At 33.2% G+C, this 27,845-nt stretch overlaps 2 protein-coding genes across 2 annotated transcripts in view; one reads left to right on the plus strand and one right to left on the minus strand.

Annotated features, from left to right (window-relative positions):
• The window catches only part of LOC133187844 (uncharacterized), a 38,760-nt gene extending 29,576 nt beyond the window's left edge, over positions 1 to 9,184 (minus strand). Inside the window, exons 1-5 of the mRNA XM_061323239.1 lie at positions 9,124 to 9,184; positions 8,815 to 8,945; positions 8,469 to 8,648; positions 7,564 to 7,713; positions 4,046 to 4,207 (exon numbers count right to left, since the gene is read on the minus strand). Of these exons, the coding sequence (XP_061179223.1) occupies positions 4,046 to 4,207; positions 7,564 to 7,713; positions 8,469 to 8,493 (337 nt within the window). The 5' untranslated portion in view covers positions 8,494 to 8,648; positions 8,815 to 8,945; positions 9,124 to 9,184. The remainder of the gene's footprint in view (positions 1 to 4,045; positions 4,208 to 7,563; positions 7,714 to 8,468; positions 8,649 to 8,814; positions 8,946 to 9,123) is intronic.
• A 7,774-nt stretch (positions 9,185 to 16,958) lies between these two features.
• Positions 16,959 to 19,203, plus strand: LOC133187845 (uncharacterized). The gene is made up of 5 exons (XM_061323240.1): positions 16,959 to 17,013; positions 17,453 to 17,549; positions 17,659 to 17,731; positions 17,874 to 18,134; positions 18,409 to 19,203. Exons 1-5 carry the CDS (start codon positions 16,965 to 16,967, stop codon positions 18,685 to 18,687), a joined length of 759 nt encoding a protein of 252 aa, XP_061179224.1. The 5' UTR covers positions 16,959 to 16,964; the 3' UTR covers positions 18,688 to 19,203.
• The last annotated feature ends 8,642 nt before the right edge of the window (positions 19,204 to 27,845 follow it).

A 27,845-nucleotide genomic window follows, 5' to 3' on the forward strand; every position in this document is an offset into this window, starting at 1 on the left:
TTTTTAAAAGCTTTTTTGTCAGAGATTCTGTAGAAAACCTTTCGACATATACTGAATATCTTTGCATCTATAATATGTCCTTCTAAAACTATTTTAAGGATTTCATTCTTGTCCCCAAAGCCTGACCCATTCAAAAGTTGTCACCCCTTTTGCAATAAAACCTTGTTATCGCTACTCCTCCGAAACCGTAAACCGTAGAGATTCCAAGCCTTCATCAGTGTCTTCGACTCATTTAGTGCTCTCTTCATTCTATCATTGCAAAAGCATTCTTTGGTCCCTTGTATGAGTTACTGCCCCTGAAAGTTTACGCTGCTTACATTTAATGAACTTTTTTTAAAAAAAGGTGTATCCTAGAGACATGGGACCAACTGCATCGGCATATTTGACTTTGATCTTGAAATATAGGTCAAGGTCAAAGGTCAAGGTCATTTAAAAACATAAGAAATTCCTTATATATGTGTAAAATATAGCAATTCACCAAATGACCTTGAACTTTGACCTTGACCTTTAACCTTGACATTGGGTCAAATGAGACGTAAGGACATGCATCCAGCTCCAGTATCAGGTAAAAACATAGAAAGTAAAAATTTCCTTGAGGTTTTTTTGGTTATGACCTTGACCTTTGACCTTGACCCAAAGGTCACAATCAAGCTTAAGGATGTGAAAGTAGTTACAATTCTTAGTTTAAAAGAGGCATAAAATAAATAATTCTTCCCCCCCCCCTTTCTTAAAAAAGAATCACATCAACAACAACGTAGAATATTTCTGTAAAATTCAAACCAGACCTCGGATCGACACCAAATTTGGTACAAATGTAGTATAGACCTCAGAGAAACTTTCTTGAGAGTTTTACGGTGAGTCTTATAAGTTTATAGAAGTCATGAAGTTTCACGGCAAAAACTACACTTTCTGTTGTGTTTGAAATTAAAGTGCAGGTGAACGAAGAAATGATCTAAACCTTTTATCGGCTATTTCTTCAGATGTCGTTAGTAGCATTTAATTTTCCTGATATGGTACGACATTTTAATACCAAGAATTCTCTCTTTCTTTTACATCTGGAATTTATTTGATTTTTATTTAGAATTAATCAGTTTCCAGAAATAGCGATTTTCAGTATATTAAAAACAATTCTCGCTTTCATTGTCGTGTTTCCCTTCTAAAAATGCCTGTTGGGAGTTTAATTTGTGCTACACATATTTAATTTAACCCAAAGAAATGCTTATTTAAATGTTTCATATTTATTTCAGGATATTCAGTCAGAAATGTTAAAATCCGAACCCGATCTTTTAAGCTTACAACAAAGCTATTTTCAAAAAATTAAGCATACTCACAATATCGATGAATCGGGCTACAAGCCATTAATACATTTTCATTAGGGAACAGTGTTAACGTTTTCTCACGCAGCCCGTCCCTTGTTATTTTATATGCTGCTTGCAAGTTCAGGAACTATTTCCCTTTACGGAACTTCTTTCTTCCCCTACCGATTCTAAAAACGCTTGTATTTATTCTTTAGTCTTAAACAATTAACTTACCAATTTTATCGGAATGTGTAGCGCAGTGGAAAGCGCACCTGCCTTTCAAACCAAGGGTTTTGAGTTCGATCCCAGCTGGAGGAGCAATTTTTTTTTTTTTTTTCATTTTTCTTCTTTTTTTAGCCCAAATGACACGGAAACACTTAAAAAGGTGGAAAGGCCTCTAATTGTTCTCTGAACAATTTGTTTACTAGTTATTATTAAGGTCTTCCGATATATATGATAAGATATGAATATGAAGCTTGCTGAGGTGATAGAACATCAAATGTAGATATGGTGATCGACCATTTTTTTTCGTCGTTCGTACTTGCGGTCGCAAACGGAAGTGTATTCAAAAATGTTATATTTGCAACTTTTTTTTGTTTTTCAATATTTTTCTCTGGGATTTACAGGGTTAATAGAGATTCTTCTTAGATTCTAGGTATGTTTTCATCATTTTGATTGATGCATTTATTGCAAAGATATGACCGATCTAAACTTTCTCGTATTGTTGCGGGTTCGAATCCTGCTGGGGGGGGGGGGATTGTTTCTCTCTTTTTTTCATTTGTAAATAGTTTTTGCTTATTTTTTAAAGCTTTCTTTAACAGAGATTCTACAGAAATCCTTTAATAATCATGATCTATGTTGAAAGACTGTGTTACATAAACACAAACAAAAAATACCTTCAATAAAGTATTAAATGAAGTGAGGTAGCATAACCATCTGCAGAAAAGTTCGGTCGGAAGACCACTTGTTGCCCTAGCAACAAGAAACGTATCTAGTTATTATTATTATTCTTTTTTTTCTACTTTCTTCTCCGGTACTTTTTTGTCCGGGAGTGTTCTCATAGAACCACTCATCCGATTGACATGAAACCTTTTCAGGGTTAATAGGCATGTTGTGTAGGTGTTCGGAACGAAGGTCATTTTGCGCGCACATGCATGCACGTGCGCGCGCGTGCAATGAGTGAAATGACTGATATACTTGATGAAGCCGTAACTTTTATATTTCTTGATGAATTGCTTTGAAACTCAAAATATAAAGATATATTAGTAGTCTAGACAAGATGACATGGTCAAATTAGCGTGAACTCACGCGCATGCACGTGCGCTCTTCTCTGATTGGCTGATACAAAAATCTCAATAATTTCCTTGTTTTTGGACAAAATACTTTGAAATTTAGAATATAAGTATATATTATAAGGTGCTACAACATGTCATATAGGAAATTTCTTGAAAACACGCGCATGCAGGTGTGCTGCAATCTGATTGGTTGAAACTTTAAATGTCTATAACTCCCTTGGTTTTCAACAAAACAGGATGAAATTTACGACATGGATAGGCACAAAGAGCTCCTACATTATGATACTATCAAAATTGAATGCAAGGCCATGCATGCGCATATGCTGAATTCTGATTGGCTAATACTTAAATGGTTACATCTCTCTTATTTATCAATGAAATTCTTTAATATTTAACACAAATGTATGTATTGTGAGACACTATAAGAAAATTAATGTGAAAAATGTAGAAAACATGTGCAAGCACATGCACTGAAATTTGATTGGCTAATACCCATATGGCTATATCGGAGTAGTTTTCCAATGAAATACCCTTAAAAATAAAGTGTCCATCTATATTACAAAAGTATTGTCTAATTTATTGAAGCTTGTAGGGAATGGGGCATCATAAGGGATTGGGGAACCGTTTGGGAACATCTGTAACGGTTCCCGTTACAATTAGCACTAGTTGTATTTGTGTGTATTTGTGCACTGACTTGTGCAACTACTGTTGTAAGTTTTTTTTATATTATCTTTCTCTCCTGACGTGGAAGAAGCGCACAGTTACTTTGTCGTTACCGAGTGTTTTACAATAGATGTGTAGCATATGTCCGTCTCCACCGGTAAAAACTTATTACACTGAACAGTGACTAAGTGAACGGCTTATATAGGGGACCTCAGATATAACGACTGAATAAAAGAATATGGCGGAAAAATTCCTTTTACGAATCGTGTTCAGCTTTAATATCCATGTAGTAATATATTTTTCATAACATTCTATTTCCCAAGATGATGTAGATTTTCATGCCTGAAATCAGACAATCTGGCTCGTTGGTTTCAGAAGGTGAAAAACAAAACTATGGCCTCTGTGTTTTGTTTAAATTGTCTAAAAGGATAACCTTTACCGGCAGGAACAATACACCTACAAATTCTACGTGCATTGAATTCCATTTCAAATAACTCTGGGTTTTTTTTTTCGTACATCTTATGTAGCATCACAAACTAACTTGATTACTCTCAACTTTGTGGTATCGATAAATATATTCAACACTTTACGCTTTACTTTCGAACTTTCCACCGGATATACAATATATACAATTAGTTTTTATTTTGAAATACCTTATAAAGCTCCTAATGTACAGTTGATTTTTTTCTCGTTTATTGAGTGCGGTTTGATTATTCATGCTTTGCAGTGAATATTTTACAACCTAGAATCAAGAAATGTAAATTAGGTCACATGTATAAGTAAGTGTACCATATTGGTTCTGTGAAGCTTGATCCGTCTTCTTCTGATTATCCCAGGAATTTGAATGAGCGTCCTTTTTGTTGTCTCTTTCTAAATCAATCGCTGGTGTTGCTGTAGATTCGTTGCAACTTGGCTGTTTTCCAGTGATATTTTTATTTTGAGGCATGTTAGCTAAAAATGTCATTCTTTTACATATATGTTTTATTTCGTGTGTGCTAAAACTTGATACTTCCTCATAAGTATTTATGTAAGTGTATCACTTCATTTATGAAAAGACATGCTGTTTAGTTAAAGAATAGTAAGTGCCACCATAAACCGAAACTATCCTTTGCATAATGAAAAAAAAAATGAATGAATTATTTGCATATAAATCATTTATGAATAACATTTTTATAAACAACAAATGTTTCATTAGCATAAAATAATTGCATACACAATACAGATCGAGTCTCCCAAAAGTATGAACCGTAATAGCGTCAAATCTCATCGAAGTAGAACACATAAAGTAAGAATGATGTACCGAAAATTAGCTAAATGTATATACAAGCGTCAAGAAAAAAGTCATGTTAACCAAGTGGAACAGACGGAAAGGGAGAGGAAACTTATCCACTTCCCTCTTCCGGCTTCGCCTATAGGGGAGCAATAACACCTCGACAGCGTTCAGGAAAAATAGATAGTTTTTAAATTCACAGACAACTCCGCCTTGTGCATTGAATATATATATTTCTTTATAAAATGATATTGTCTAATAATGATTTATATTATATTCCATTTGTAGTTCGTGAGACGATAACAATAACTTTTAAAAATACAAGATAATAATGATTATGATAACACATTATAATAATTCATTGGCGGGGGGGGGGGGGGTCTTTAATCACGATATACAAAATAAACTACCTGAGGTATTTTAAAGAAAAAGGTATTTTAACGTTACAGCGTATTAACTTTATGGTTTGGGCCATCGATATCGGCCTGGGTATCTCTGTTAGTGGAACACCTGACTAGTGCAAGGTTCCAGCTTCGATTCCTGGTCCAATTACATTTTCTACTTTCCTCATTAACAGGTAAAGTCCTGTCAGAGCAAATAAGGACTTGTGTCTCCGAGGGCGAAGACATTTTAAGGAGGGAGGAGTGTAATGGTTTGGACGTGAATATCGCTCTGGGCAACTCAGTTGGTAGAGCACCTGATTCTTGAGGCAATCATTAAAAGTATCTTTGCTTCCCCTAACCCGACCCTAAAATCTCAAGTTGGGTAGGTAAATATTTTTTTTTTTCTGACAGCAGCTTTGAAAATACATTCTGAAATTTTATGGACTTATACCTTTATAAATAAAAAGTACAAAAGACATGTACAGCGATTTCTAAACAGAATATCATACAAATGTCATTTTAAAGCAAAATATAAGGTAAATTAATTCACAACTATATTCAATTGAACTAGTGAAATATATCACGCGATGCAAAGTAAATTTATTGAAATCGAATATTTAATAAGACAAGATTTTCAGATACGCAAAGACCGGACTTCTTGCACAGAGAGAGTATTTTTAGGCATTGTGTGCCTGTTGCCCAATCTATTCAGTATTCTGAATAAATATTGTTTAAATCAAAGACCGGACATCCGAGTATATTTTTCAAACCAGTGCCTCGAGTTGTGCAGTGGTTTTTGAACATTTCGTTTTAGAGTCCCAAGTTTAGGAGCTAATTCTAAGTCGGAGGTTCAAAATCCAATGCGGAACGTTGAGACATGTCCTTCGAATGATAGTGTAAAAACTTAGGACCAGTGTCGCAGTAGATGCTGGCGTGAAAAAGATCCCTCATTACTCACTGGCCAAAAGTGTCGAGTACAAGTCTAAATTTGGAGCCCTTCATCGGGTAAATGTTCAAATGTTTTCGTCCCAACAATTCTAAAAGGTATTTAAAACAAAGATACAACCACTCTTCAAGGGCCTAATTAAAGAAAAATACACTGGACGTGTCAGGAAGCTGTATCATGTTTTCAGAAGAGTATGTAAACAATATTTAAATAAACAATATCTAAATTTGATAAAAATGCCATACACAATGTTAAAGTCACGAAGTTTAATCCATGAATAAAAGGAATGAAGAAAGGACGTCTGAATTATTTTCATCAGGATGAAATATGCAGACATATTTACAACTCCTATGGTCCCGTATAGTAAACATAGGAACATAAATGAGCTGTATATTAGATCAATTAAATAATATGTAGTAAAATTGATTGATGTATTCACAAGGTGGGCCCCTCGTGTGCTCATGAAACGGGTCTTACCATGCTCACTACGTACCTAGATTTTTTTGTTTGTTGTTTAACGTCCCTCTCGAGAATTTTTCACTAATATGGAGACGCGGTGGAGAGCTGCAAACTTTGATCTATGCTCGGCACTTAGGGCCATTGAGCAGTGAGGGATCTTTTTCGTGCCAGCACCTACTGCGACACGGGACATCGGTTTATACAGTCTCATCCGAAGGACCGGTCTTCACGTCCCACAGTGGGATTCCAACCCGCGACGTAAGGATCAACTCCTTACTCCGCAACTCTAGAGCACTGCGCCAAGGGCGACTACCTAGATTTTAAAAGACGGGTTTGTAAATATACCACCAAAACACTCTTAATTAGTCATGGTAAATTTTATTAACAAAATATTTCAAGAGTGTAGGATTCTAATAAGCTAAAGACATAAGGTTGATACGTCGCCGTTGTTTTATAACACTAACGAACTAACCCTCTGTGACCACATGTTGTGGGCGCCATTTTGTTTCCAACAAACGCTTGAAAATCACATTAGAACAAAATCTGCCGTTCTGATAAAAACGGATTTTAATGAAATTGTATTTTAAAAAATTGATAAACAGTAAAAAAAAAATATATTTGAATTATCTTATTAAAAAAAACTTTTAAGTCGGCGCGATTCAATTGGGTCGGTCGCGTTAGGGAAAACAAAGGTATTTTTTTTTATTTTGGCCTGATGCGAGGTCCCTGTTTCGATTCTCTTTCCAGCCATATACTTTCTGTTACACATATAATCGATTTGAAATACCAGCGTTTAAACGGACATTGTCTTAATCAAGGCCTGACTCTTTCAAATTGTTCGTCAGAAATGGAAAAGTGAAGATAACGCAGTTATCGATCTCAAAAAACCTACAAACAATACAAATTTGTAAAGAGGGCATAAAACACGGGCCCCCAAAAATTCATAATTAAAGGTGAGATCAGGTGCCTAGTGGGAGTTAGCGTCCCCTGTCGACCTGTCATACCAGCAGTGAGCTCTATTCCGAGTCAAATTTAGTGTAAGAACAAAGGCTAAACAATTGATATGAAACATTTCAAAATACCACAGCTAACAGGTTGTATTTGCTTACAACGAAATTTTTATGACCACTTAAATAGGGAAACTTTTTTATCCATGTTATTTGTTTTAAGATTAACACACAATAAATGTCTTGTTATTTGAGTGATGTTCGACAAATTATACTCTCTACCTTATATTTTACAAACTTACCTTGTGAAGCTTGATCCATCTTCTGTTTTTTCATTTGTTTTGAATGATCATTATTCCTGTTGTCTGTATCTAAATCATTCGCTTCTATTGCTGATGATCCATTGCAGCTTTCTTGTTTGCCATTAAAGCCTTTACTTTGACTAGATTTATCTAAAAAGTACCCAACCCTTAGAAATAAAAATCCATATGCGTGAGACACTAGCCCGGTATTATAAGTACACATAGACTATTAACATAGCTGTTGAACTTAAAAGAAAGTTTGATCTCAGGAAAAAGGTATTTTTTAAATATTTTTTTATCGGAATGCAGAACTTTTGTTTCAAGACCTGGCACCAGACGTCATAGTTGTATTCAATTTCTAAAACTTTTCTTACCTTGCTTTCAAAATGAAATTATAAACGTATTTGTTCTTCAGATGAAGATATTTCAAAGATTTGTTTCTATTATTCCCTATGGAGAATATTTGACGCCTACCATAGTCCAACCCTTCATACTTGACTCACGCATTACTAGGGAAGTTTTGTTTTGTGGCGATTATCTTTGAATATGAATTAAACACTTTGTTTTGTTATGTATTTTTTAATACCTTGATGTCATGAAATAGTTATATCTTAGCTGTAAGCTACGGGATTTCAACACAATACGGACAGAAGAAATACTAACACTGAAAATTTAGGTAAGAAATAGAGTTTATATAAAAGTCTTAAAATGTAGATACAATTTAAAGTAAAACCTAAATTTTAAGTAATAATAGAGTTTATTAGTGCTTTTTCGAAAGTTGTCTGTTTACTTTTTGTTTCGAATAACAAGTAATAAAAAGGCAATGGTGTGATAGATAAAGGAATATCATCATACAAATACATTAACAGGTAGAGCAATTTTTTTATATAAGTTTCATTTCTTACCTGTGACATCACAGGTAATATTCATATAATTGTTGTCTTCGGTGTTTGTAGACGTTCTTGAGAAAATTATATATTTTTTTCCTCCAGCTATGAGTGCAACATTCCAAGAATAACAGATTTTGTTTTCAAGTCTGTGACAATTACCCTGGAAGCGGCAATCTTTGTTGTTAAAAAATTTCTCTGCAAAATTATTGAATATACATTGTATACTAGTTTTCTTATCTTAAAGGAACAACAATAATTCCGTCAAATTTACTGATATTCAAAGAGTTTACATGTAATCATATATAAATTTAAAATCATATTTTCTCTAATTATCTCGACAAAATGTACAAATAAGATCCACCTGTGTGCGCATTCTTAAACGGAAAAGATACAGATGGGCCAGGCCAGGCTTTGGTGTATGAAAAACATGGCAAACAATGATTGTCTCGTATCTCTGTAAGTGTTTTCAACGCTACTTCAAAACTGTGTTTCCTACAACGGAAACATTGATACAAAATCAGAAAGTATCAAACAAAACTGAATTCTAGATTACTTTCTCAAACATATTTAAAAAAAAATTATAAACATATAACAGGAATAATACTAGCCTTAACTTACGCAACATACATACTGTCATTAAGATAAACCTAATATGCATTTCGTAACTTACTCGTCATACTCAGTATAATTTCCGATTGTTTTTCTGGCTGTCCTAGATCTGCTTAGGATTGCTATATCTGTACAAAATAAAAAGAAAAAAAAATTAATAAGAGCGTCGAAAGTTTCGGTTGTTTATATTTTTATGCATTAATAACTTTTTAAAAAAATCTTACAAAACTGTATCACGAAACCAAGTACAAATCTTTTGCAGCACATGATTCTTCAAATTTAACTAAGCCATCTCTCTACTGTCATCCTCATTTCTGTTGTTCATCAGATTTCCTTGTGTTCTAGTATACAAAGACAACACAGTGCAAGAGATTTATTTTGTTTTATTTTTAAATTTTTAAAGGAAGTAAATAAGACATGTTGAGTCCTGATAAGTGGATTTTTTTTTTGTTCAACATTATGAATTTTCCTCGCTGTAAGAAGGTTTTTGTTATCCTTCCGTGCGACTCATTTCATTCTTTGAGAATTTTGAAAGTAAACAAGCAATCAATTCCAAACATTTTCATATACTATTTAGAACCTTTTCACCAGGCTTGTATAGTTTTCTATCTTAATATTGAATTTTGGTGATCTTTAGATAACTTTTTTTTCATATTCTATACTTTCATTTCAACTGGGTTCATGTTGGATATGTTCAACTGTAAATAAATTTAGGAAAGGATGAGGAAGATGAAAGTATCATCGTAATGCATTCCTGTAAGTAGGTGAGAAACGTTTGGTGAAGAAGTTTATATACTTTAAATAACATATTCAATTTACTTGATTATGTTTTTACAAGAAAATTTTATTAATGCATTTATCACATGACAACGTCGCACCCCAGGGCTTTGATATATGTGGCTCACTGCGGTTGCGACCGGTCAACAGGGGATGCTTACTCCTCCAGGGCACTGATCCCACCTCTGGAATTTCCGGTGATCCATGTTTTATACCCTGTTCACAGATTTGTATTGTTTGTAGATTTTTCTTGTGATCGATCACTGTAAGTTATCGTCAGCTTTTTTAATATATTCGATCAGTGCATACTATCTATTCAAGATATATTACTAAAGTCAGGTACTCTTCACACAATTGCTCTGAAAAAATATAGTTCCATTCATGATCAGCAGATACCTACAACATTACAACAATGTTTAGAATATAGATGTGTATGTTTTACATGGAAGAAAACAAAGTTTACGTAAAATGATTTTAAGAAAATCATTTTATCCCCAGAAATGTAAATATGAAGTATTCATATTCCTAAGCTAGCCCACTCCTCAGCCTTTTTCGAAAATATGTAGGTCATTCTTCGATTGACAATCTCTTCACCAATTACATTACTTTCATAATTATTGTTCGTTAATTATTATACAATATCTTATGATAGAAAATGTTAATCATTAACTGTGTGTGTGTATGTTTTTTCTCTCTTTTTTTAACTGTTTACTGACGGAATGGTTATATCACAGCTGCAATCGCAACTTCTCATGACTTCCCGACAAGTGGAAAAACAACGAGTTTAGATGCGATTGACTTTCTGATCGCATGTGTGTAGACCTAGGCTATTTGGTCTTGCAATCACAGGTGTGTGCACTGTTTGCTAGTGACGCAAGACTGTGACAGTATTTGCTACAAACTGAAGAACTAGTTTCATAACAAGTGCATTTTATTTCTTATAGAGATCAGCTGAGCACAGTGAAAATTCGAGTAAATTAAAAGTCTTGGATATGGGGTAACCCATATCTATTCTTGTATTGTACTGGATTCTCAGTACAGTACTTGCAATTTTTTGCTATGTCTTTGAATAATAACTCCTTTTAAGAAAGCGTATTTTTCACCATAATTGATAATTGATAAACTTCTTTATCTTAACGGCGCATTGTTTTCGTTGTTCTGCAGCGTAATGCAGCCGACGAGAAAGTAAGCGGGATAAATCAAAAACTGTAAACCAACTTTTATTCGCGTGCGAGAAATATTCGCGAGTTTCGCGGTCTACTTTAACTCGCGAATATTAATCGCAGCGAACCATTTATTTTGCTTTCTATTTGTAGAAAATGTTTCCTTAGTCGCAAAAATTAATCGTCGCGGATTGATTTCAAACTGACGAATTCGCGAATAAAAGATGAAGCGAATAATAGTTGGTTTACAATATGTCAGTAATACATGTGATCAAAAGAATCGTCCTTTTTAATTTTTATCAAACTTGTGTGCTTTCTATTCAATGTCAAATACTTGAATATAAAAAAACGTACAACCTTGAGAATAAAAACCATATTCAATCAGAAAAAGTGAGAAAATATACACAATGTATGTATATTTTTTTAACATTTTAGTATATCTATTTTTATTTCTTCCAAAAATCGATATTGTGAGCTTAACGAGGTTGGATCCTGATATTTAAAGTCTTAAACTTTTTTTGTCAAGTATATTTTAAGTTTCTACACACATAGCTTAATTAAAAATCAAAACCAAAAATGGGGGTCAATATGCTTCTTTTGGCGCTAGAGTATAATTAAAATATGACCTTTTTGCACTGAAATTTGTCTCTTAATCAAAAATCACATCTTTGAGTTTTTCCTCCAATGATTTTATCCAAATAAATCATGGGACAAAATAAATTATCAGTATATTTAATAAAAGACACTTTAAAATTGTGACTAAGAAAAAGTTTCAAATTGCTTCGCATAATCAATTATTTGACCTTTCTGCACTCAAAAAATGTGATTTTTCTGTCATTAGAAATTTAACAAGCAAGAAAATTATTTTAAAGTCTTAAACTTTTGCTGAATTTAGGCAGATTGATCAGTTATCTTATTTATTCAGAAAAGTAAAACAAAAGTGGGGGTCTATGATGTAAATTTTTAGATATTACTAAAAAAATTAATTTTATGTTAAATTGGCTAAATTTTTTCCTGGACTTTCAGAATATATTTACTATATTTGTCACATTATAATGAAAGAATTCATAAAAAATAATTTAATAGGTATTTCATAACCAGCATAAAACATTTCACTGCAAAAAACAGTTCTGTGTGCAACTAGCATGGAAAAATAGGAATCTAGACTTAACAGTACTGTATATATTTTAAAAGGGAAAAATTGATCATTTTCTCCTAAAAACCTTCCACCACAAAATATAGTTCCTGGGTAAATCCTCTCTGAATGGAATTTAATCGCGGTTTTTTCATTGGAAATAGTTCAATTGCATTGTAGAATCCAAATTTAATGTTTGAACTTAGAAATGATGCAGAATTTTATAAATAAAGGTCCAGACCAAAATCTGTCCAAAAGCTCAGGATCGAACCTCCTTAAACAGGATTACAATTAAAATGCACAAAACAGGAGTCAATGAAATGATTTTTATTTCATGTCTTGCTTTACGTGGATTGAATCGTGTATACATATGTAATATTGACATAGTCAACGTTGTAAGGCCTTACTTGGTGTTTATATATATATATATATATATATATATATATATATATATATATATATATATATATATATATATATATATATATATATATATATATATATATATATATATATATATATATATATATCAAAAAAGTTATTACATGTATTTAATACCCCATATGATGCAAATGTAGTCAGAGCCTGTTTTTTTTTTTCCTTGAATTCCCCGTAATACATTGTGAGGATAAATTTTATTTTTGTTCAAAATTAAACCAATTGTTATTCTTATCGAGTACATACTAGTAATTTACATCACATGGTTACATTGCCGTATAGATGTTGCGAGGATTTTATATGTGATAATGAAGAACATGGTTTCGTTTATTTTCATTTTTGAAGGTAAGGGTGAGTGCAATGACGTTATAACTGCAATTATATATAATTCAAAACAATATTTTTAATTGGTAACTCCGAGTTTCTTTTTATGTATTTCTTTTAACATTAGGTATTCTTTGAATAAGCAGAAGGTGTTTGAATGATTTGGGTGGTGTTCTTTAAATAAATTGTCGATTAATTTAGAGAATTTTGACTTATTTATTGTTCTAATGTCACGGAGAGAGAGAGAGAGAGATGTTGAATTTAAGAATCCATAAAACGAGATTAACAGTATTTTTTCTGATTTTCGACGTTTAAAATGCCCAATGCATCAAGAAATTTAATAAATAATTACAAAAAGGAACTTCTGTTTTGTGATTGAATATGATTTTTATTTTAAGAACTGAATACTTTCGATCCCAAGTCCTGTATAACTGTAAAGTAGATATTGCAACAAAATATATATAACGTTTTTAAAATATTTTGTATTTAACAATTTTTTTTTAATTTTCTAATTATTTTTGGTGCACCAGTACATTCCTAAGGTAGTGGAAAAAACTGGGAATCTCGTCCAAATTATGTGTTCACACTTAATTGTTTTGTTGTGGATATCAAAGTATTGCTATTATAAATAAATAAAGAACTCAACTGTTTACTTTAACGGACCTATGCTTGCTGTCCTGGGTATAGTCTTCTGAGTTTAGATATACAAAAAAGGCTCAATGCGGACTATTTAAAAGCAAAAATTGAAGTTTATTGAAAGCATATTTTGAAAAGACAATATTGTCTTGTCAGTCTTTCATCCGCTACATCTTACAATCTTAATTGGTCTAAAAATGCCAATATCTATTAGCAGAGGCAGGCATTTCAGGTGCAGGAATCTACCCCCTTCTCTTTTTGATATAGCTTTTATTAAATATTTTTATCTAAAGATATGTTAGAAATTTCAAGAGAAAAACTTTTTTTAATCTAGTTCTTTTATTTTTTTCTCTATTTTGATTGATTGTATGTTGTTTTACGTCCAATTCGAGAATTTTCATTCATATAGAGACGTCAGCATATACCGGTTAAGGGCTTCTACATCGCTTCCTACGATCAAAGGGTTAAACGTACGTTATCACGTTGTTTTTCAGCAACAGCTGAAAGTCAAAATATCAGTGAAATGTTTTAAAACCTTATCCTGATGCCCTACTTAAAATTTCTTTTTATGTTATTTGACTCTTTTGTCAAAGCCATTCTCAAGGCTTTTTATTTTCCTTAGGGATGAAGCGGTAACAAATTACATGTATGTCGCTTTGATGTCCACTTCAGATGGCAGTATCAATTTTCAGGTCACCTGAATCATTGAGGTGACCTATTGCTATCTGTTTTCGTCCATCGGCGTGCGTCCTCCTCTATTGATTATATAGTGAAAATGCATAATTTCTTTGAAAATATTTTTTTCTGCTCCTGATTATAAAGCAAAACAAGGTGTGTTCGAGAAACACTGATGCCCCCATATGGCAACTTAGAGCAAAGTTAAACTTTCTCAAATGCAAATAAAATATGTTGGTACCAAAAGTAAGGTCTTGTCTCGAGGAATATGCCTGTGAAATATGAAAGCCCTAGCAGCAACCATTGAATAGATATGGAAAAGGTTAAAGTTTATCAAAAGTAAATCAAACATCAAGGTCAAGGTCAAGTGGTCAAAATTAATGGTGCCAAAGGAAAGGCCTTCTCAAAAGAAATACACATGTGAAATATGAAAGCCAGAGAACCAATCGTTCAAAAGTTATGTCCAAGGTTAAAGTTTTCAAAAGTAGGTCAAACTCCAAGGTCAAGGTCAATGGATTACAATTGTTGGTATCCAAAGGAAGGTCTTGTCATAAGGATTACATATGTGAAGTATGAAAGCCCTAGCACCAACCATTCAAAAGTTATGGCCAAGGTTAAAGTTGGGCAAGGTTTTGCAAAACTGGGTCAAACTCTAAGGTCAAAAGGTCAAATATGATGGTACCCAAAGAAAGGTCTTGTCACAAGGAATACACATGTGAAATATGAAAGCCATGGTTCCAACCAAAAGTTATGTGCATTGTTAAAGTTTTTGCGGACAAACAGCTAAAGAGACATACTAGTTATGAAGAGCGAGAGTACCTCTTCCAAATTTGTGAATTTCATGACCATGGGTTCTGGTGTTAGGATGAAACTTTGTTGAATCTATAGTAAAATGCATTATTTCTTTGAAAATCTTCTCTGCTCCGGATCCCCCAGGCATCTCGGAGACAGAGTAAATGTTTTAATAAGCAAGGGCATTTTTACAGATTTTTGAAATTCTGAACCACTTGGTCAAGTGCCCTGGTGCTGGCCAGGGCTCATTAATTTGTTTTCTACTGAGAGAAGGTATTTCCCATTGCTATTCACCTTTGATAATTAATCACTGTAAATAATGTATTTGAAAGGTTAATAGAATAAGAAAAATATAAAAGACCTTTTATTGTATAAAACAAAAAGTACTGAAATAGTTGTAATGATCAGTTAGACTTGTAAATAAAAGATAAGTAAGAATGAGACAAAAATAATTCATCTTATTAAATACCCTTTAAGGTAAAAATATGGGGTTAAATATAGTATAGAAGCACTATTGGTTTGTTAATAATCTGCTTTGTGATTGTGATAAACGAGGGCAAAAAGAACTTATGAGTACAAGATTAAGTATTTCATTGATCCTGGTCATCCTATTTCCAGTTTTTTAAAACTTCTATGGATCCTCTAAATTGTTGTATTATGCACAGGTGACCATTAAGGTCCTTGGGACTCTTGTTTGATCGTGTAAAGGTCAATATTGACTGTGTTTACGATCATTCTGATCGTGATTCCTGAAAACATTACAACAAGTGTTTAGAGAATACCGTAACAGATATTCCAACCAAGAGTTGAGATGCAGAACAACTTGTTCAATCTTATCCTTGATGCTGTGGTACTGATTCGTTTTCAACAATGCCGTCTTTAAACGCTGCGTTCTTAGGAAAGTGTCTGGCCTCTTAAAGTGATTTCACTAGAGGTAACGCCCTTCTTTTTGCGAGAGGTATAACGCTTACCCAAAATACCCATTGTTATTTTCATACTGTCTATTTTTTTATTTGTCCTTTTTGTTTCTCATACGTGTAATGGGAGATAAATGGTTGTTTGTTTGGTTGTATGTTGTTCAACGTCCCTCTCGAGAATTTTTCACTCATATGGAGACGCCACCACTTGCCGGTGGAGAGCTGCAAATTTTGTCCTATACTCGGCACTTACGGCCATTGAGCAGCGAGGGATATTTTTCGTGCCAGCACCTACTGCGACACGGGACCTCGGTTTACACGGTCTCACCCGAAGGACCGGTCTCCACGTCCCACAGTGGGATTCGAACCCGCGACGTAAGATAAATGGTAAAAAGGTTTTAAAAAGAAGGATTTCCTTTAATTTGCATCGAATAATATAAAGCTAGAGAAATTCAATTTTTATCAATATATATATCTATTGGAAGTGAAATGGGAAGGAATCAAAATAAAATTAATTTCCTGTGCATTCATACTGATATTGCATTTAATTCAAAAATGGTCATCATGTGGGAAATGAAAATATATGGTTTTCGTACTGCCTTCTTGCTTAGTTTATACTGATGTTCCTTCTTGGTATATTGGAAATAATGAAACAACGAAGATGCTGAAACTGCCTTTTATGCCTAAGATAAATATTTAAATATATCGGGAAAACGTTTTCGTTTTTTATTATACATGTATGATCCGATCTGAAGAATATCTCTTTGCATAAAATAAACTGGCCCTCCATAGATATAAAATAAGCACTTCAATTATAATATATTAGCTTGGTATGAATTAAGTACAAATGTGAATATCTGCCTGAATCTCATCCTCTCGTGTACGTGTTTCCTTGTTGTGTGATCATATTTCCTCATTAATATGTTCTATGGTGTACTTCAACAACGCTTTAGTCAACTTCCTTCTTGATTGCTGAAATACCATAATAATTGTATAAATAAATTGTTAGTCATGATAATATATTTTCAAATCATTCACAGGTGAAATGTCAGCAGACTCTACTGTGGGATGCCCTTGCGAGTGCACTTCAAAAGGTATAGTTATTGTAAGAATGGAGTAATACATTGTGAATTTTGTTGTTTGACGTATATATCTTAATAATTGTGAATAATTTATCCTCATTTAGGGAAGTGAAAGAGCTATCATCTTATACTTGAATGATATTTACTTTTTGACCAGAGTTTGTTTTTTTTATACTGAGGCAAAAATATATATTTTCCGAAGGAGGTAAAACTTTAGAGGATCTTTTCTCTATATTAAGCACAATATGTTTTTTTGACTGGAAGAATATTATAATGTTGATTTTTGTGCAATATGAACTTTGCCATCGATTCAAAGATAGCCAACACGTCAGAAAACATTGAATGAATATTATTTATATTTTATATCATTTACTTAAGTATAAGTCTAAAAAATGTATAAACAACTCTGCTGCCTTAGAAAACTGCAGTTATTCTTTTCCGTATCTGGCAGGTTGCACAGCAGGGTCTGTATTCGCAGGGATCATTGTAGGGATTCTGTTGACTTTTCTTATCCTCCGCGGCAAATGGAACTGGATCAAGATTAAATTGTTAGTATGTAAAATTAGTGTCAAATTCTCAACATTATTATCAAAATATTAGCCACGATTTTTTTTTACTTTTATACACAAATGCATGGTTCTCTTTATGGTTTGATAGATTTAACAGATTCTTTCAAAAACCAAAAGCAGTTTCCAATGCAGCTTACGAGCCAGATTTTAACTTTGACCAGGTAAGATATAATTAAAGTTGAAATTATTATTTCAATAAATTAAATAAATTATGCTCAATATTCAAAAAAATATGTTCCTTTTTTCCTCTGTTTTGCTTTATACTTAAATGCCCTCTAATATCGATTTTTTTATGTTTGCTAGAATGCTTGCGAATTAGGTAAAAAGGACAGCAGTCCATACACAAACGTTGTGATCAACGCAGGACATGGAGTGGAAATTGTAGACACTCCACCAAACGAGGAGAATTCAGGGCAGGAGGAGGTCTACGCTGTCAGCCTCAAGAAATCTATGAAACAATCAGGATTGTCGGAAGACATTGTCCAAAAAATCGCCAGTCTGCATGGAAACAAAATTATAGCCAGGAAGTCAGAGGAATTCGAGGATTTTGTAGACATCGAAAAAGTAAATTGTATCTTCAAATAAAAGAAGTTAAAGAATAGAAAAGATAACCCTAAATCATCTTATCGTAACATTTTAAAGTATTTTATCTTTTTAAAATATTTTTCCATAACAAAGAAAATATGATAAAAATTTTTTTAAATACATCAACGATTATTTAATCTTTGTTGAATGGTTGCCAAACTGAGCAAAATTAATTGATGTCAAAATAAGCTTGCATGTATCTAAACATAGGAACAACAGGTTCTCCAACAAATCCCTTTTCCTGTTGTTTCAGAAATCGGATGAACACATGGCGGCTTCCCGCTCTGCAACTCTCCCAGTAATGACAAAGAAAGGCGTGTCAATCCTCAAGGACGACAAAAAGACATCTCTGGGTAAAAACAGCAGTAAAGTGAAAAGTAAGAAGTGTACTAAAACAGTCAGCATCTCCGAAGACAACGAATCGAACAAACTAGAGGAAAAAGAGGACTTAATGACAACAAAATCTGCTTTTGTGATGACCGAAGCTTCCTCTAACGGGGATTATTTTGTGTTAGATAAGACCTTCTGCTGAAAACAACCTCCATATTTTTGTTATGCATCAAATTATTTCTTTTGGCTATATTTGGCGTATTTGGATAAGAACTTTATAACATGCGTAATACATTACAAAACATTTTTAAGCTTTGTAATCTACAAGCTTTATATCATCATTTCGATTTATTTTTCGCCATAGAAGAAAGGGCAGTTAACATATCATACATGTATAATATATGAAATTAACAAAAAAAGAAAGTTGACGTAGGAATATTCGTAATGGATGTATCTAAAGGTTTTTTCATGTAAAATATTTTAATTTTTTATCGACATTTAATCTTTTATAAGATTTTTTCCGGTTTAGAAACGGGTTTGAATGCTAGTCTTGACTTAAATATTTAATGTAAATATCTGCTATATTTGTATGTCAAAGCAAGGTATTTCCTATTAACCATTCATTTACATATAGATATACGTTTAATTAAGTACAGTTGTTTTTACATGCACACGTGACTCTCACTTGCTCTTGATAGTTATGTTTATGTGCTAAAAACCGTTTGAGTATTAAATTAATAATTTTAATCTAAAATAACTCATATTTAATTATTGGTTTTAACAATGAGAAGTATGACTGGTATAATGTTTGATTGTGTGTGTTTGTGAGCGCGAGAGAGAGAGAGAGAAAAAAAAGAGAGAGAATTCTCTTTCTATTTTATTCTTTTGTACTTTTGAGCATTTTATTGAGAATTCTCTTTCTATCTTATTCTTTTGTACTTTTGAGCATGCAATACGTTGATTTCGTTTGACTTAATTTCAGAGAATTCCCCCTCTGTAACACGAGGGGTTATGTTGGAATGTGGCAGATATACACATTTATAGTGAAATGATTGAGACAGCTGATACCTTTACTAGGTCTCCGAATAATCCTATCTGTCACAATTAAGCGGAAATGAACAATGAAATTTTAATTAGTACAAATATTCCCGATATATTATTTAAGGAAGAAAGCATTGTATTTTCCGCATGCGTTCAAATTTGTGAAATCATATTAATTACTTTTTTTTCAACTGGAAAACAGCATACTTCCAGAATTTGATGACTGTCTGTTGTACAATATGAATAAGGAACACAGTTCCAATTATTACCTTAGGACAGCTCATCACGAAATCAACAATTTAAAAAATCATGATACAGAGTTTCCTGGGCTGTTTCAAGGAAATTCGGGAGCTTATTGATGAGAATCAATGATTACAATATATTTCTAGCCAGCTTCCCTGGTAAACCTACAAAGTCTGTATAAATATTTTTCAATTATGAATTTCATTTTAATTTGGAAAAAAGGACTAATCTTCTTTCATCTATCATTCAAACTATTCCAATTCGATGTTATCGAGATAAATTTCATTATCTAGGGCTGAGTAGCTCTTAAACATTTTTTCTTTATAACTCAGGAATTTTCCTGGTTAGAATAAAATGGGCATTTGCATGATATCCATCAAGTTATTGATAAATAACAAGTGCACTGTAATGACATATATCATTGAAAGTTTTATCAAATTTGAAATTTATTTTGTAAATACAAACTTAAGGCTACTTTGCATAAGTAACATTATCTTTTTTATTTGTCTAAAACACAATCTACCTACTTCTCAAACAATATCCGACACATATTACAGCATAGACAAATAAAAATTTCTTAAGCAATACACCTTACAGACAAACAAAATGATGCAGTTAATGATGAGTTAATGGCATGAAAATATAAAGAAAAACTTGTGAAACACTGATGCCCCTTATGACGGCTCATGACAAAGGTGAAAGGTGAAAGTTTCTCAAATGCAAGTCAAACTCCAAGGTCAAGGTCAAAAGATCAAAATTGCTGGTACCCAAAGAAAGGTCGTGTCACAAGACATACACCAGTGAAAAAAGAAAGCCCTAGTACCAACCGTTCAATAGTTATGATCAAGGTTAAAGTTTTTCAATGTAGGTCAAACCCAAAGTTCAAAGAGTCGAATTTAATGGTACCTATTGGAAAGTCTTGTCACAAGGAATGTACATGTGAAATATGAAAGCCTTAGCCCCAACCATTCAAAATTTATGGCCAAGGTTAATGTTTTTCAAAGTAGGTCAAACTCCAAGGTCAACATCAAAGGGTCATAATTGTTGGTACCCTTTGGACGGTCTTGTCACAAGGAATAAACCTGTACAATTTGAAAGCCCTAACACCAACCGTTCAAAAGTTATGACTCAATAATCTCCTGTGCCATTTCGGCACTGTTGCACAACTCACTCAATTTTGACATATTTTCTGCTTCCTCCAGCATTTTCAGAGGTTTTTCTGAATTTTTCTCGAGTGCAACACAAAATTTAATTGATAGTCACTGCTCAGTTACATTCTGCGACGTCAGCTTTTTTTTCAAACAGGATTACCCATCTTCTGAAATTGCATGATTCTTTTCAACGAACCATACTGTTAAGTCACAATTTGGCATATAAAATGATGTAACAATTCTTACTATGAACACCTAGATTGGTTTCCAATTTTGCGTCCTTTTACAGAGATATGAGTACAGACATTATATCTGCATAGTTTGTAAATTACTAAATTCTTACTCTGATCCCATTTCGCGATTTTAAATTTTGTTTTTAATGAATTAAGTTTGAAATATATCATGATACATTTGATAATTTAAATTCAAACCATTCGATTTATTTTTAAAACATCTTTATCTAATTTGGATATCATGTGACTTGTAATATTATGACAGAAGTCCGCGAACTTTCCAAACAACCTTCGTATAGTAAAAAAAAATCACCTGAAGTCTTCTCTTAACAACAGATGCATATGTCATGAGTAATCTTTATGTATTTGCAATCATCCTCAGGTGGTGCATATTCAAGCCACGAGCCATGTCTATAAAGGAGAAAAAAGGTTTGTTTTTTTTCAAAATTTAAAAGACCATTTTATCAATGATTTTAAAACGTGCTAAAAGGTATACTCCTCTGCTTGAACAACTAGATTCTTCTTATCGATGAATACTTTGTAACCTCTATAAACAGTATACATATATTAGAAAATAAGCAGATTAATCACACTAGTATATGTATGTAGGAATGTATATTCTTATCTTAATGGCATTTTATATAAGTATACATCACCAAAAGAGTTTTATAAACAGATCGAATAGGTCACAATGTACTTGAACCATTTATGTGCTTCAAGTGAAATTTGAAGATAATTAATTGGATTTTCAAAAGGCCAGGGAAATTCTTAAATCATTAAAGTGATTTACTCTTGTTAATGACATATGTACAAGCTCTCTAGATCTGTTGCATTGAGCTATTTGAAAATGTCAACATATCATTAGTAAAAATGCCATTGAGATCATTAACACATGCATGTTTATAATTATATTCAGTGTATATATTATTTCGGTTCATTATCAAAAACACTTATCTTTTTAAGTACAGTTAGCAAACAAATCATGATTTTAATACATCTGCATAAAACAATTTTAATACATCTGAAAAACATAAAACTATACTAGGTCTTGTTGATCAATTGGGTCTACCTCTAAATAAATACTAATGAAGTTGTATTCTTATCAAACAAACTTAATAGATCTACAGGTATTACAATCAATCGCCCACGTCCTCTGAAGCTCCTGAACTTGCCAAGTTCTTGCTTATTTTTTCTTTAAGTTCTCTCTCTTTCAGGTGTTTTTATACTAAATTTGACTGCGGAATGTTCCATCTACCTGATCAATACACAGGGCTCACGGCGGGTGTGACCAGTCAGCAGGGGATGCTTACTCCCCCTAGGCACCTGATCCCACCTCTGGAATATCTAGGGGTCTAAGCTTTGTGGCGTGTTCACAGATTTGTATATTGTTTGTAGATTTTTTTTTGTGAGATCGCTCCTTATCTTCAGCTTTTTTCATTCACTTAATGACGCCTACAATGATATTTATTAACACCTATTCAGCTTTTATCAGACTGAGAACTGAGACGCATTCAGTGACTATATTTATTATCAGCTTGTATCAGACTGAGAACGAGACGCCTACAATGACAATACCTAGTAGGCTTGTATCAGACAGAGTACAGACACGCGTACAATGACAATACCTATTCAACTTGTATCAGACTGAGAACTGAGACGCATTCAGTGACTATATTTATTATTGCATGGCTGGTATCGGACTGAGAACTGAGTTACTTACAATGACAATACTTAGCTTGTATCAGAAGGTAAAGATAACGAATAGTGATCAATCTTAAAAAATCCACAAACAATGCAAATATATGAAGAGGGCAAAAAACACGTACCCATGAGATTCCAGAGGTAGGATTAGGTGCCTATGAGGAGTAAGCATTCCCTGTTAACCGATCACACCCGCCATGAGCCCTATGTATTGATCAGGTAGACGGAACTATCCGTATTCAATTCAGTACAAAAACAAAGGCCTAAATTGGTATGAAACAAGTCAGCCAAAATTCGACCCAGTGATAGGTTATATTTTCTAATAAGGTCATTATAACGACCATATAATCTACAAAATGCTGACTTTGAACGTCATTTCGCTGTTGAAATCCCTGTAACATCCACTTATCAGTGAGTAGCCTGCCTCGCTTTAAAAATTGATCGTACTTAGAGCAAGCTTTTGATTAGCGAATAAGTTTTGAGACATAAACACCATTAGCAGTTGATAGTTGAATATTACTACATAAATAAAGAAAGGAACTTAGACGCTTACAATGACAATACCTAGTCGGCTTGTATCAGACTGAGAACTTAAATGTTTACAATGACAATGCCTAGTCAGCTTGTATCAGACTGAGAACTTAAACGCTTACAATGACAATACCTTGTAGCTTGTATCCAACTGACTTTATACAACAGACTTTATATCTATCCAGTTCTGGTTTGTAACTTTGTTCAACTGCATGGCTAATACAAATTAGTGCTTAGAAATCTGTCTTTAAAAATCAAATACATGTATAATACATATAAAAATAAGTAATGGCGTTATAAACTGAATTTCAGGCATCCAAAAATATGTCAGCAAAAAAAAAATTAGATTATAAAACTTGTGTTTTTAGAGCTGTTTCGACTCTGACATTGGTTTTTTTTCCCCCAATTTTTGTGGGTAAATTTTGATATTATTATGATTCAATACAGTTGTTCTTTTTCTCAAGCTCATAATAATTCAGTAATGCACACCTATCTTAATTCGCTTTTGCTTGCTCCATTGGTTGACAAACAGCTTAAACATTAAATTTTATTCTCAAGCCTAAACTCAAACAAGATTTTCCCCTATATTATGTACTTGTATGTAATAATGCAAATCTTAAATATGGCAGCTATCAGATTCCCTTTACACAACGCAGAATGCTTTAAAACATTACTAAAGGAAATTATATCTTAAGAACTGTTCACTTAGAATATTTTTATAATAAGAGGTATATTATAAAGACCAAATGTTTTGTAAAACTGGGAAGAAGGCTTTTATAATTAAGCATTTCATTTTTTGCTTTGTGTAAAGCCAGATATTTGACACTCATCGTGAAATATCAAGGCATTAAAAGCATCACTCTGTTCTGTTTTCCGTCCGAAATGTATTCCAAAGCATTTATACATTGTAAAAATTTAATTGTTAAATAAAAGTTTAACTATAAAGTATTATGAAAATTATAGGGAAATAACTACTGTAAACAGGGTTATTTTCGCCCCGTGTTATTTTCGCCCTTTCAAACTTGCAAACAATTTTGCCCCTTTTTAAATTTGCCCAGTCACAATTCTGTTTAAGAAATTAAACTGTGTTCTTTGAACTCGCCACGTTTTTAATTTGTCCACCTGTGAGTAGGGCGAAAGGGGCAAAAATAAAACGGAGGCGAAAATTTACCTGTATACAGAAGCAGTATCCAAGCTCAAAGTCCAGTAAAACAACACAAATTGGGAGCAGAGCAAACACGGACCTCCAAAAACATCAGAGGTGGGATCAGGTGCCATGGAGGAGTAAGCATCCCCTACCGACTGGTCATGCCAGCCGTGTGCTCTTTGTCATGACCGGTAAATAACGGAAAATCTGTCGACAATTCAGTGTGTAAATAATGGCCTAACAATTAGTATGAAAAACATCAGTCAGCATCTGACTTAATGATAGATTGTATTTGCTAACAAGGTCATTGTATCGACCATAGAACTTACGAAATGATGACTTTTAACGAGACTGTTGATATTCTTGTTTCATCAACTTGTTTGTCAATAACTTACCTCGTTTTAGAAATTGTTCATACGTAGAGCATGCCCTTGCGTATCGAATCAACTTAGAGATATACACCCCATATGCAAGTGATAAGGGTATATTGCTGCATAAGTAAGGGAAGTTCACGATCGATTGAAAAGTTAAAGTCATCACGTTTATCATAAAACTTTGTTGTTAGATTACCATTAACGTCTTTTTCTAGTAAAATATTCAAATATGAAACAGATATGTCAGACTCTTTGGTATCTTTTATTTCAAGCTCACTGGGATATATCGTGTCGACATATGAATGGAAATAACTATTGTTAATTGTTAATACGTCATCGATATAACTAAATGTCGAGTTGAAGACTACAGCAAGAGATTTCTTTTTCTCATGTATAAGATTTTGAATCATCATATGAATATAAAAATAGGTCTGCTTAAAACGGGGCGCCATTGGTACCCATGGGAATTCCAACAGACTGTTCGAAGACCTGGTTTCAAAACACAGAATATAAAATAGATATTATCAATCAGAAACTCAAGCGTCTTTTAAATATCTACGTCAAAGAACTTGTCTGTACCATCAGAATGTTTTTAACAAAATAATTTTGCAAATGAACAATGACCAGGTAAGTAAATTTACGAGTTCCATTCTTACTGAAAAAAAAAACAACTGTAAATGATGTCAAAAGCCTGGACTTTAATCTATCGTTGGGAATGGTTGTATACAGAGTTGAGATGTCGTAAGTTTTTATGTTATTGAATTGGTAAAATTTTGTGATTTCAAATTTTCCAAAAGTTCCATGGAATTTTTAAGTATCCACATCTGATTTACACCACTTCTTGAATATATTGTTGCACAGTACTCCTGAAGTTTCTCCTTCACTGCTGTTAATATTTTAGTGAGAAGTAACTTGGTACATACGTAGACTACGTTAAGACAGTCATAATTCAATATCTTGACTTTAAAATTTCGTTGCCATGATTACAACAAATGAGCCACTCCACCCATCCATCCCCCCAAAAAATGATACTCCTACTACAATTCCGGTCCAAATGAATACAGCTTGGAACAAGGGTAAATATTACACAGTTACTTATTTTTACCCGTAGATTATATGATGTCATAGTTTTCTTTAAAAATAAAATAACCTCTTAAATAATTTCCAGTTTCTATTTCTCATTCAGTTTTTGCCTGATTTCAATTAAGCTGAATAATATCAATATCGTATTTACCTTTATTGGGTGGGGATTTTTTTAATTTTTTTAGAATGTTGTTGCCACGGTTTGACTTGAGTACAATCTGGTAACAGTAAGCATAAAAGGTTATTATATGATTAAATAAATCCAAGCTGTCTGATTGGCTGAGATCCATCATCTTAAAAATCATACTAAGCTGTGTGCACGAGAGCTGTGTGTTCGAGTTGAACAAAATATGTATTTGTAAAATTATGTGATGTTACACGTATGTTCACCTACACCCGACATTAATGAGACTTTCACCGAATCCTTGTTATGCAGTACCATTGTGCACCTCCTATTTTACTTTTTGATCGGACACATATTTCGGGTTTCCAATAGCAAAACATAGACACTGCCATTCTTTCTATAATATTGAGGAGTACCCATCTTTTATCCGCAACTCCTCCTATATCACTGAATATAATGATTCTTTCACAGAATCTTTATTACTTAGTGCCATTGTGCACCTCCTATTTTACTTTTTTGATCGGATACTTATTTCGGATGTCCCATAGCAAACATGGACTTTGCCATTATATACACATTGGAGGCAGGGGGTATCATTTTGTGAGCTCAGGCTCACAGTACCTCATAGTTTTAATCTGCTTTCGGCTAGGAATTCAGTTAAAGAAAATCAAGAAAGATGGCGAGGTTTGCTTAACGCATTTGTACCATTTAATCATTGAGTCATATTGGACTTTTGCGAGAAGCACTGACTTTTACAGTCGACGGCTTACTTTGACATTTAAACCTGCCTTATGTACGGAAGTACAGAATTGCTGATAGATAAGAAAACTTTAATAGTTGTTATAGGTATTTTGTATGGGGCACTTACATGATTCACTTGTATGCAATCAACGCAAGAGATGATGGGAGGCAGAATTACATAGCTTAAGATATTTATTCGTGAGGGTTAGTATCTCCTGTCAATCTCATTTTCTGAAGGGATCAAATAAAGAAGAAAAAACATTCCGGAAGGAAAATTAAGCAAGAGTTGGTCATTATGGGAAGGGAGGGGGTTGAGGGTAGGGTGGCTGCCGTTCCCTTCCTAGTCAACGTAATATGTGCTTTGAAATGACCCATTATTATCGTTTAATTAACTGTTAAGCTTAATATTCATATCGCAAAAGAGCTTCCATATACTGTCCTAGTGTAAAAGTAAGCCGTCGATTGTAAAAGTCAGCGCTTCTCGCAAAAGTCCATTATAAGACCATTGTTACTGATTTTTTTTTTTTTTAATTCAAATCAATGATTTGCCAATGCTCAAAGTACAATTATATATGTTTGGAGTAACAATGTTTTCAAAAGGGGGTGGGGTGGTAGAAGAGCAAATATTTTATCTCAATATTTTGATCAAAACCACTAATTCATGGAACTTAAATAGAATTTTTTTTTTAAAAAAAACAACAACCATAATTTCAAAAACGAGGCAAGCTATCGACAAATAATAAGTTGACGAAACAAGAATATCAACAGTTTAGAGTTAATATTTCGCAAATTCTGTAGTCGATACAATGACCTTCCCAGCGAATACAACCTATCATTAAGAAGAATGTTGACTGAGGTTTTTCAAACAAATTGTAAGGCCATTTTTCCACACTGAATTGTCTACTGATTTTTTTCCGTTTGCCCGGTCATGACAAGGAGCACACGGCGGGTGTGACCGGTCGACAGGGGATGTTTACTCCTCCATGGCACC

This window comes from Saccostrea echinata, unplaced genomic scaffold, assembly GCF_033153115.1.
Source record: "Saccostrea echinata isolate AGI-Se365-2 ecotype Australia unplaced genomic scaffold, CSIRO_AGI_Sech_v1 ptg000015l, whole genome shotgun sequence".
NCBI lineage: Eukaryota > Metazoa > Mollusca > Bivalvia > Ostreida > Ostreidae > Saccostrea > Saccostrea echinata.